Source organism: Manis pentadactyla, chromosome 8, assembly GCF_030020395.1.
Source record: "Manis pentadactyla isolate mManPen7 chromosome 8, mManPen7.hap1, whole genome shotgun sequence".
Lineage (NCBI taxonomy): Eukaryota > Metazoa > Chordata > Mammalia > Pholidota > Manidae > Manis > Manis pentadactyla.
In genome coordinates this window covers 91,040,885-91,053,486 of record NC_080026.1, presented here as the reverse complement: position 1 = coordinate 91,053,486, position 12,602 = coordinate 91,040,885, and the positions used below count along the sequence as shown (strand labels likewise).

At 36.7% G+C, this 12,602-nt stretch overlaps 1 protein-coding gene across 6 annotated transcripts in view; it reads right to left on the bottom strand.

Annotated features, from left to right (window-relative positions):
* VPS26A (VPS26 retromer complex component A) overlaps positions 1–12,602 on the bottom strand; it is a 183,307-nt gene that overhangs the window by 15,941 nt on the left and 154,764 nt on the right. For all 6 annotated transcript variants that reach the window (XM_057505930.1, XM_036923996.2, XM_036924000.2 and 3 more), the window contains one exon: positions 12,390–12,539. In XM_057505930.1, the coding sequence (XP_057361913.1) occupies positions 12,390–12,539 (150 nt within the window). The remainder of the gene's footprint in view (positions 1–12,389; positions 12,540–12,602) is intronic.

The following is a 12,602-nucleotide window of genomic DNA, read 5'->3' as shown; positions in this document are numbered from 1 at the left end:
GGCGTGAGACATGAGACAGAGGCTTCCTCCTAAAAACACATATAGTATGAAAATATCATTAATACAACTAATTCTTAAAGAGCAACAGGAAAGAACATTGCACCACACTGCATACGCCTGGAATAAAGAACAGACCTCACGGAAAACGTACCAAATTCATGACCCGGCAGGACCCAAGCCCTTCCCCAACCCAGCTCACTGGCAGGAGGAAGAGAAACAGAATGGGGAGGGAATGGAGGCCTGGGACTGATGAACACCTAGTTCTGGAGACCTGCTCTGGGAGCACAAACCTACACTGCATGGTGCTCTGGTGATTAGGGGGGTTGGAAAGCTAAGACAGGCAGAATACCTGGAGGGACTGAGATTCCAGCCACTTGTGGAAAACAGGGACCCATATCTGGCTGCTCTGGGACAAAAGAAAGGCAGGCAGTCTGAGAGACTTCCTAACAGCAAAAGAACTCCTAAAAGGGCAAGGATTGTACAGAGCTTACTGCTCAGGAGAAAGTTCAGGTAGACAAAATTGTCCAGGAGCCTTCTACCCAGCAGGATGGGAACTTTAATGATTTTCAGGTGCTCTGGCCCTTTGGCTAGCTACACAGCTCCAAGGCCCCCCACTGTGATATGCAGCCTACTGCGCCTTTTGCCCAGCCAGCCCACACCTGGCTCGCAAACCGGCAAACACTGTCATGGAGTCAGGCCAGCCAGAGGGAAGCCCTGCCTACAGCAGCTACAAACGAAAAGCATAAAGGCTTATACCTGTGTGCTCAGCCCACTGGTTCTAGCAGTGGAGACAGGCCTAGCAGCTAGGAAGCAAGACACAGCCCTTTGCTCCCCCCAGGCACCAACACTGCTCCCCTGCGACCCCCAACAATGCTCCAGGGGCTGAGCAGCTCCAGAGAGTATGCCCTGTTCTGGGCACCAGAGGGCGCCACATACAAATATGAAACATCAAAGGAACCTAGTTCAAAATAAAATCATACATACACCACAGAGTCAAATGAAACCGAACTCATGAATCTTCCTGAAAGAGATTTCAAAATAAAAATCATAAACATGCTCATGGAGTTACAGAAAAATATTCAAGAATGAATTCTGGTCAGAGATCCAATCGTTGAAGAGCACAATGCAGGGTATTAAAAGCAAATTAGATATGGTGGAGACAATAAATGAAACAGAAACTAGAGAAGAGGAATACACAGAACCTGAGGCACAGAGACAAAAAATATCTCTAAGAATGAAAGAATATTGAGAGAACTGTGTGACTAATCCAAATGGAACAATATTCATATTATAGGGATACCAGAAGAAGGAGAGAGAGAAAGATAGGAAGTCTTTGAGGAGGTAATTGCTTAAAACATCCCCAATCTGGGGAAGGAGATAGTCGCTCAGGCCATGGAGGTGCACAGATCTCCCAACACAAGGGACCCAAGGAGGATAACACTAAGACACATAATAATTAAAATGGCAAAAATCAAGGCTAAAGAGACTATTAAAAGCAGCCAGAGAGAGAAATAAGATCACATACAAGGGAAAGCCCATCAGGCTATCATCAGACTTCTCCGAAGAAACCTTACAGGCTAGAAGGGAGTGGCATGATGTATTTAATGCAATGAAGCAGAAAGGCCTCACACCAAGAATACTTTATCTGGAAAGATTATCTCTTAAATTTGAAGGAGGGATTAAAAAATTTTCAGATAAGCAAAAGTTGAGAGATTACCTCCCACAAACTGTCTCTATGCTGTATTTTGGAGGGACTGCTATAGATGGAAGTGTTCCTAAGGTTTAATAGCTGTCATCACAGGTAATAAAACCACAGTAAAGAAAGTAGAACAGGTAATTACTAAGCATATGCAAAATTAAATCAAGTACCCCCGAGTCAGTCAAAGGATAGACAAAGAGAACAGAATATGATAAATAATATATAAAGAATAGAAGAGGAAGAAAGAGGAGGAGAAAAAAGAACCTTTAGATTGTGTTTGTAATAGCATACTGAGTTAAGTTAAACTTTTAGATAGTAAAGAAGTTAACCTTGAACTTTTGGTAACCACAAACCTAAAGCCTGCAATGGCAATAAGTACATACCCATCGATTTTCACCCTAAATGTAAATGGTCTGAATGCACCAATCAAAAGACATAGAGTCACTGAATGGATAAAAAAACAAGACCCGTCTATATGCTGCCTACAAGAGACTCACTTTAAACCCAAAGACATACACAGACTAAAAGTGAAAAGATGGAAAAGATATTTCATGAAACTAATAGGGAGAAAAAAGCAGAGGAGTTGCAGTACTTGTATCAGACAAAATAGACTTCAAAACAAAGAAAGTTATAAGAGACAAAGAAGGACATTACATAATGATAAAGGGGTCAAGCCAACAAGAAGATATAACCATTATAAATATCTATGCACCCAACACAGGAGCACCTACATATGTGAAACAAATACTAACTGAATTAAAAGGGGAAATAGAATGCAATGCATTCATTCTAGGAGACTTCAACACTCCACTCACTCTGAAGGACAGATCCACCAGACAGAAAATAAGTAAAGAGACAGAGGCACTGAACAACACATTAGAACAGATGGACCAAACAGACATCTACAGACCTCTACACCCAAAAGCAGCAGAATACACATTCTTCTCAAGTACACGTGGAACATTTTCAAGAATAGATCATATACTAGGCCACAAAAAGAGCCTCGGTAAATTAAAAAATACTGAAACTGTACCAACCAGCTTCTCAGACAACAAAGATATGAAACTAGAAATAAATTACTCAAAGAAAACGAAAAAGCCCACAAACACATGGAGGCTTCACAACATACTCCTAATAACCAATGGATCAATGACCAAATAAAAACAGAGATCAAGCAATATATGGAGACAAATGACAACAATGCAAAAATCTGTGGGACGCAGGGAAGGCTGTGCTAAGAGGGAAGTATACTGCAATATAGGCCTACCTCAGAAAAGAAGAACAATCCCATATGAACAGTCCAAACTCACAATTAACAAAACTAGAAAAAGAAGAACAAATGAGGACCAGTGTCGTATAAGGAGGGACATAATAAAATTAGAGCAGAAATAAATAAAATCGAGAAGAATAAAACAATATAAAGAATCAATGAAAGGAGGAGCTGGTTCTTCAAGAAAATAAACAAAATAGATAAACCCCTAGCCAGACTTATCAAGAAAAAAAGAGCCTATACACATAAACAGAATCAGAAAATGAGAAAGGAAAAATCACTACAGACACCACAGAAATACAAAGAATTATGAGAGAATACTATGAAAAATTACATGGTAACAAACTGGATAACCTAGAAGAAATGGACAACTTTCTAGAAAAATACAATCTTCTAAGGCTGATTCAGAAAGAAACAGAAAATCTGAACAGACCAATTACCAGCAACAAAATTGAATTGGTAATCAAAAAACTGCTTAAGAACAAAACCCCTGGATCAGATGGCTTCACTGCTGAATTATATCAAACATTTAGTGAAGACCTAATACTCTTCTACCTTAAAGTTTTCCAAAAAGTAGAAGAGGGAATACTTTCAAACTCATTCTATGAGGCCAGCATCACTCTAATACCAAAACCAGGCAAAGACACCACAAAAGAGGAAAATTACAGACCATATCCCTGATGAACATGTATGCAAAAATACTCAACAAAATATTAGCAAACCAAATTCAAAAATATATCAAAAAGATTATCTACCATGATCAAGTAGGATTTATCCCAGGGATGCAAGGATCGTGCAATATTAGAAAATCCATCATCATCATCCACCCACATCAACAAAAAGAAGGACAAAAACCATATGATCATTTCCATAGATGTCAAAAAAGCATTTAACAAAATTCAACATCAATTCATGATAAAAACTCTCAACAAAATGGGTATAGAGGGCAAGTACCTCAACATAATAAAGGCCATATATGATAAACCCACAGCCAACATCATACTTAACAGTGAGAAAGTGAAAGCCTTCCCTTTACTATCAGGAACAAGACAAGGATGCCCACTCTGCCCACTTTTATTCAACATAGTTCTGGAGGTCCTTGCCACAGCAATTAGACAACACAAAGAAATAAAGGGCATCCAGATTGGTAAGGAAGAAGTTAAACTGTCACTGTTTGCAGATGACATGATATTGTACATAAAAAACCCTAAAGAATCCACTCCCAAACTACTAGATCTAATATCTGAATTCAGTAAAGTTGCAGGATACAAAATGCATTCCTATACACTTAATGATGAACTAGCAGAAAGAAAAATCAAACAAACAATTCCATTCACAATTGCATCAAAAAGAATAAAATACCTAGGAATAAACCTAACCAAGGAAGTGAAAGACCTATACCCTGGAAACTACAAGACACTCATGAGAGAAATTAAAGAAGATACCAATAAATGGAAACACATCCCGTGCTCATGGACTGGAAGAATTAATATTGTTTAAATGGCCATCCTGCCTAAACCAATCTACAGATTCAATGCAATTCCTATCAAAATACCAATAGCATTCTTCAGTCAACTAGAGCAAATTGTTCTAAAATTCATATGGAACCACAAAAAACCCCGAATAGCCAAAGCAATCCTGAGAAGGAAGAATAAAGCTGGGGGGATTACGCTCTATTACAAAGCCACAGTAATCCAGACAATTTGGTACGGGCACAAGAACAGACTCAGACCAATGGAACAGACTAGAGAGCCCAGATATAAACCCAACCATATATGGTCAATTAATATATGATAAAGGAGCCATGGATATACAATGGGGAAATGACAGCCTCTTCAACAACTGGTCTTGGTAAAACTGGACAGCTACATGCAAGAGAATGAAACTGGATTATTGTTTAATGCCATACAAAAAAGTAAACTCAAAATGACTCAAAGACCTGAATGTAAGTCATGAAACCATAAAACTCTCAGAAGACAATATAGGCAAAAATCTCCTGAATGTAAACATGAGCAACTTCTTCCTAAACGCATCTCCTTGAGCGAGGGAAACAAAAGCAAAAATGAACACAGGGGACTACATCAAAATAAAAAGCTTTTGTACAGCAAAGGACACCATCAACAGAACAAAAAGGCATCCTACCATATGGGAAAATATACTTGTAAATGACATATCCAACAGGGTGTTAATATCCAAAATATATAAAGAACTCACATGTCTCAACACCCAAAAAGCAAATAACTTGACTAAAAAATGGGTGGAGGATATGAAGAGACAATTCTCCAAAGAAGAAATTCAGATAGCCAACAGATACATGAAAAGATGCTCCACATCACTAAACATCAGGGAAATGCAAATTAAAACCACAATGAGATATCACCTCACACCAGGTAGGATGACCAGCATCGAAAAGACTAAGAACAACAAATGTTGACAAGGATGCAGAGAAAGGGAAACCCTCCTACACTGCTTGTGGGAATGTAAGCTAGTTCAACCATTGTGGAAACCAGTACGGAGGTTCCTCAAAAAACTAAAAATAGAAATACCATTTGACCAGGGAATCCCACTCCTAGGAATTTACCCAAAGAATACAAGTTCTCAGCTTCAAAAAGACATATGCACCCCTATGTTTATTGCAGCACTATTTACAATAGCCAAGATATGGAAGCAACCTAAGTGTCCATCAGTAGATGAATGGATAAAGAAGATGTGGTACATATATACAATGGAATACTATTCAGCCATAAAATAAACAAATCCTACAATTTGCAACAACACGGATGGAGCTAGAGGGTATTATGCTCAGTGAAATAAGCCTGGCAGAGAAAGACAAGTAACAGATAACTTCCCTCATTTGTGGTGTATAACAACGAAGCAAAACTGAAGGAACAAAACAGCAGCTGACTCACAGACTCCAAGAAGGGTCTAGCAGTTACCAAAGGGGAGGGATGTGGGAGGGCAGGTGGGGAGGGAGGGAGAAGGGAATTGAGGGGTATTATGTTTAGTATTCATGGTGAGGGGGGTCATGTGGAACAGAGTGTAGCGCAGAGAAGGCAAATAGTGAATCTGTGACACCTTAGTACACTGATGGACAGTGACTGCAATGGGGTTTGTGGAGGGACTTGATAATATGGGTGAATGTAGTAACCACATTGTTTTTCATGTGAAACATCCATAAGAGTGTATATGAATAATACCTTTATAAAAAAATGGTCAAAGCATATGAAGAGACTTTTCTCCAAATACAAATGGCAATAAGCACATGAAAGGATGTCCAGTATTAGTTATTAGCAAATGCAAATCAAAACCATAATGAGATACCACTTCACATCCACCAACACAGCCATAACCAAAATACAGACAATAATATGTACTGTCATGAATGTTAAGTAACTGGAACCCACACACATCGCTGGAAGGAAAGTAAAAAAGTGCAGCTGTTTTGGGGAAGTTTGGCAGTTTCTCTAAATGTTAAACAATAGAGTTAATGTATGACCCAGCAATTCTACTCCTAAGTATACACCCAAGACAAATGAAAACATGTATTGACACAAAAACCTGTACACAAATGTACACCATTATCCTTAATAACCAAAAAGTGGAAACCCAACTGATACTCAACTGATGAATGGATAAAGGAAATGTGGTGCAATATCCATATACATGGATATATATATATTGGAACATTATTTGGCCATAAAAAAAAAGATTTTTTGATACATGCTACAACATGAATGAACCCTAAAAACATGCTAAATGAAATACGCCAGACACAAAAGGACAACTCTTGTGTGACCATTTATATGAAATATCTAAAGCAGGCAAATTGTTAGATAAACAAAGTAGACTAGAGCTATCTAGAGACTAGGGGAGAAGGGAAATGGGTAATTATTGTTTAATGGGTACAGAGTTTCTGTTTGGAGTGATAAACAAATTTTGGAAAATAGTGGTAATGGTTGCACAACACTATGGAGGTAATTAATGCCACTGAATGGTACACTTAAACATTGCTAAAATGGCAAATTTAAATATCTATATTTTTTTAACCAAAATTTTTTTAAAAGGAGTGAAACTTGAAAACATCATGTTAACTGAAGGAAGCCAGACTCAAAAGGCCACATATTTTATGATTCTGTTTATGAAATGTCCAGCAAAGGCAAATCAATTGAGAGAGAAAGGTTTGTAGATTAGTGGCTGCTAGGCATCTTAGTTCATTCGGGCTGCTATAACAAAATACTATAGACAGGACGTCTTATACACAACAGAAATTTATTGCTCGCAGTCTGGAGGGTGGGAAGTTCAAGATCAAGGTGCCAGGATATTTTGTGTCTGATGAGAGCTTCCTTTCTGGTTCATAAAATGCTGTTTTTTCAGGGCCCTCACATGGCAGAAGGTGTGAGGAATTTCTCTGGCGTCTTTTATGAGGGCACTAATCCCATTCATGAGGGTTCTTCCCTCATGACTTAATCACTTCCCAAAGGTCCACTTTCAAGTACCATCACTTTGGGGATTAGGTTTCCACATATCAATCTCAATAAGGACACAAACATTCAGTCTATGGCACCAAAGGAGTGATTGCTAGTGGTATGGTGTTTCTTTTGGTGATTAAAACGTTACATACAGACTTGAAAGTAGTGATGGCTGCACAACTTTGCAAAAACCACTGAACTGTACACTATGAAAGGGTGAATTTTATGGTTCGTGAATTATATTTTTTTAAAAAGAAAGCAAATGTCACAAATAGATCAATGGCCCAGAAAGCAGAGATTGGAATAGACCACACAACCTCTGACTTATGACAAAAGCAATACTGCAGTACAGTGGGGGAAAGGATGGCTTTTTCAAAAAATGTCCCAGGCCAATTAAATATCCATGTAGGGGAGGAAAAAAAAAACAACTGCCTTCACTCCTATATCACACAGACAAAATCAATTCCAAGCAAACTGAGGATCTAAATGTGAAATGTAAAATTAAAACATTTATAGGACTAAGAAAACTTTTAAGAGTATCTTCATGCCCATAAGGTAGAGAAAGATTTCTTAAATGGGATACAAAAAACACTAACAAAAAGGAAATATAACATTTGTAGTATATTAAAATTAAGAATTGTTCATTAAAAGATACCATTAAGACAGTGGAAAGTCAACCCAGTTGGGAGAAGATATTTACAATACTTTTATAGACAAAAGACTCTATACTGAGAAAACATAAGGACTCTTGTCAAAAACTTATAAAAAATCTTACACATCAATAAGAAAAAAGTCAACTGAATAGAAAAAATGAGCCCCCCAAACAAAACTAAATAAGCACTTCACAAAAGTTATCAAATGGCCAATAAACAAATGAAAATTCACTCAACTTCATTAGACATCAGGGAATAAAAATTAAGACCATAAAAATCAAGACAATAGGATGAGAAGAAAACCATTGATTGGGAGAAAATATTTGCAAAAGACGTAACTGAAGATATGTTACCCAAAACACATAAAGAACCCTTAAAATTCACCAAGAAGAATACAACCTGATTAAAAATTAGGCAAAACATTTGAACGGGCACTTCATCAAAGAAGATGAACACTTGGCAAATAAATGAAAAGATATTCAACATTACATTATTAGGGAATTGCAAATTAAAGAGAGAGATCACTACACACCTATTAGAATGGACAAAATCCAGAACACTGAGAACACCAAATGCTAGCAAGGGTGGGGAGCAACAGGAGCTCTGTCTTTCCTTGCTGGTGGAAATGCAAAATGGAAACGCTACTTTGGAAAAGTTTGGCAGTTTCTTACAGAGCTAAAGATAGGCTTACCATATGATCCAGCAAACACAGACTGAATAGGTATTCATCCAAATGAGTTGAAAACTTACATCCATACAACAACCTGCCCATACACGTTCACAGTAGCTTTACTCACAATTTCCCAAACCTGGGAGCAACCAAGATTCCTTCAGTTGATCAATGCATAAACTGATACATCCAAACAATGGAATATTTATTCAGCACCAAAAAGGAATGAGCTATCAAGCCATGAAAAGACATAGAGAAACCTTAAATGCATACTATTACTAAGTAAAAGAAGCCAATCTGAAAAAGCCACATACACTGATTCCAACTGTATGACATTTTGGAAAAGCTAAAACTATGGAGACAATAAAAAGATCAGTGGTTTGGGGGACAGTAGGGTAGGGGGAGATGAATAGATGGAGCAAAGAGGATTTTTTAGGGCAACGAAAATACCATGTATGATATTATAATGATGGATATATGTCACTATACATTTGTCCAGATCCACAGAATATACAACAAGAGTGAGCCCTCAGATAAATTATGGACTCTGGGTGATTATGATGTGTCAATGTAGGTTCATCCTTGGTAAAAAATGTACCATCTGGGGAGTGCCGTTGATAAGAAGAAGCTATGCATGTGTGGGGGCAGGAGGTAGACGGAAAATCTCTGTAATTCTTTCTCAACTTTGTTGTAAACCTAAAACTGTACTAAAAAAATTGTCTGGAAAAAAAAGTGTGCACACACAAGCTCACAAGTAAAGAATATTATAAATGGAATTTATTGTTGCTTTAGGTAAGATGTCAGACCTCCCAAGATCTCCAAGAGTATGTCTAATATATGAAGGATTTTTATGCAGAGAATCTACAATTCAAAGCCACGTTTGGAAACCAAAAATTCAACCATGTCAAAATACAGGTGAGATCCAGAAAGTTAAACGACTGCCCAGAGTTACCTACCACTACAGTGGTAAAGTCAAGGTTAGATGTTACAACTCTACCCCAATACCTTATTATACATGGACATTTCAGAAAGCCTAGAGTGGTATGGTAAGACTTGTTTTTAGTGAACATGCTGGGTCACAAATAACCAATTCTTGTTTTCCTCTAAGTTTTTTTTTCCAAAGTGCTTATAAGTCATCTATTTAACTACCTGTTCTAGAGGTAGGCCAGGAATCGATATTAACAAGTTGCAATTGCAAAAAAGACAAAAAGGGAAAGCCAGACCTCATGTACCCCTGATGAAAAAACATACCACCTACATTCTTGCCAAAAGAAATGAACTTGAGTCTAATCAAGGCTTTGAATCCAGCTGCCAATTTATAGAAAATAATGGCATCAAGAGTATGAAATCACAGAAAACTCTACAGTTCAAATGGCCCAAGTTCTTCAACAGTAAGATACAAGGAAAAGAAAGCATGAGGAGGGAAACAGAGATTTTAAAAGATGGAAAAGCCTTATCAATTTTTTTAAGGAGCAAGACTAAACAATTAAGAAACACAAGAAGTTCATTACTATAAAAGTCAACACAGTGGTTTCTTTTGAGGGGAAGGAGCTGCTTTTGGGATGGGACATTTGGGGTGGCTGGCAAAGTTTTCCTTGACTTGACTGGCAATTACAAGAAAATATGCCTTCTAATAAATTTTTTTTGTTTTGTGTGTTTTTCTGCATGTTTTATTTTACAATAAAAGGGTTAAAAGTGAAAAAAATCTCGGGTCAACAGATTCCAGATATAATATCTTTTGAGTAACAGAAAGCATTTACCTATAAGAGATTTATCATTTTTTTAATGTACTGCATAGTTATTGATTAGGTCTACATATGCTCTCTAGCAATTCCAAAAATGTGATTTGAATGCCAGCTATTTTTAAAATACCATGCTGAAGTAGCTTTATTTCCTTAAACACTCCCCTCTTCTTTTATTTATCTCATAAACATCAACCATGAACTCCTAATCAGCCCAGATAGGTAATATTACTTTAAAATAGACAGGAATGTTCCCTACTAGACTTAAAACAGTAAATGAACAAGTCAAATGTTTAGTGAAAGCCTATTACATAAACAGCACTATGATGTCTTTTAGGGAGAATACAGCAGCACACTCTGATCCCCAAATCTTAAAAAGCTTATAGCCTAGGAGAGGAGATGTTTACTTACTTGTCCTACCTATAAATTAAATATCTGAGAGACTGGCAGGTTCAATCTCTTAGAATGAAGACTATATTGGTATTCTTATTCTCTCCAACCACATGATATTAACAAGTCACCTTTCCCATAGACTAAATACTACTTCCTTTACTCTTCTTCCATTTGACATGTCCCATCCTTTTGATAATTTTGTCTGCTCTCCTTTAGGCCTCTTCTCTTTCTCTCTTATTAAAGGAAGAGTACCAGGAAAGTAAAGTTGAAAAGCAAAAAATTTATTTCAGATGCAACACTACAATAGCAATAGAAGTAATCTGACAAAGGACCAGAATAGATAATTCAATAAATTGGCTAATAAACCTAAGTTCAACCTGTCTAGTAACCAAAGAAAGGCTACTTATAATAATAATACTGTTTTTGCCTATCAAAATTGCAAACATTAGAAAGTGATTTCATTCAATGCTACCTTGGGTGAAATGAAATATTGTAAGTGGACATGTGATTTGATACAAATTTTCCACATTAGTTTGTTTCAACGCCCTTTAAATATTCATGTCTTTTGGCCCAGCAACTCACTTCATTGTAAGGAAATAATCTTATCATATAAAAAACTGGAGGAAATTATATGTATCTGGATGTCTGTATTACCAAAGATACGGCGATACATTACAAACCATCTGAAAAATAGAAACTACTTAAATATGCAATAATACAAAAAAGATATGCTTAATATACTACATACACATTAATTAATAGAGAGACTAGTAGGAAACACATCCAAATTTTAACAGTGAATTTTTTCCATATAATGGGACTATAGATAATTATTTCCCAAATTGTATACCATGTACTATATACTACTTTAAGGAGAAAAACTCTAATACTTCACATTAAAAAAATCACTACAAGTGTTTCATGTCTTGATTTTTGTCTATAATACCACTTCTCAGTATCACAGAACAATGAGTATTGATCATATTCCCTAAGTGTAAGAATTACCTTATACATTACTTGATAAGGAAAAGGGGGAAAAGTGAAAGGTTAAATGTGGACACATTCCAAATGTACTTACATCCTCTACAGAGTACTAAGACATGAGACCAACAGATGCAATAATGAACAGAGAGAAATAATCTACAAAGAATGAGAAACTCCTAGAAAGGAATACTGGAAATTATCCCCAATCTCAACTTTAACTTAGAGGAGAAACAAACTTTTGAATGAATCACAGCCCCAATGGAGAAACTGTCTGAGGCTAACTAGATGCACACACCCAATATTTTGCATACAATTAAATTTACATCCTGGCCAAGTGTCCCTTCTAGTTTAAGAATCTTTCCTGTAAATGTTCTAATGAAACAAAGACTTCAGCTGCCCTGAAAAAAATTTCTCTAATAAAATCATTCAAATTTACAAATAACACAGCCACTTTGATAACTAATTATAATATCCTTCAGTTAGGTAATTCTTCCAAACAGAAGATTTACCTTTCCTGAAACAGATTCTCCATCATAGAAAAGATAGTGTTTTTCTACTTTGCCATCTTCAGTTTTCATTTCCGCCATTTTCCGGGTTTCCCCATCATTAAGGACAACATCGATCTCACAAATGGGACCAAAAAAGCCTCCAAGAAAACTCTGAAAATAAAAAGAAAATACTCATAATTATCATGCTTTGTCAGTCATTACATTTTATGATTC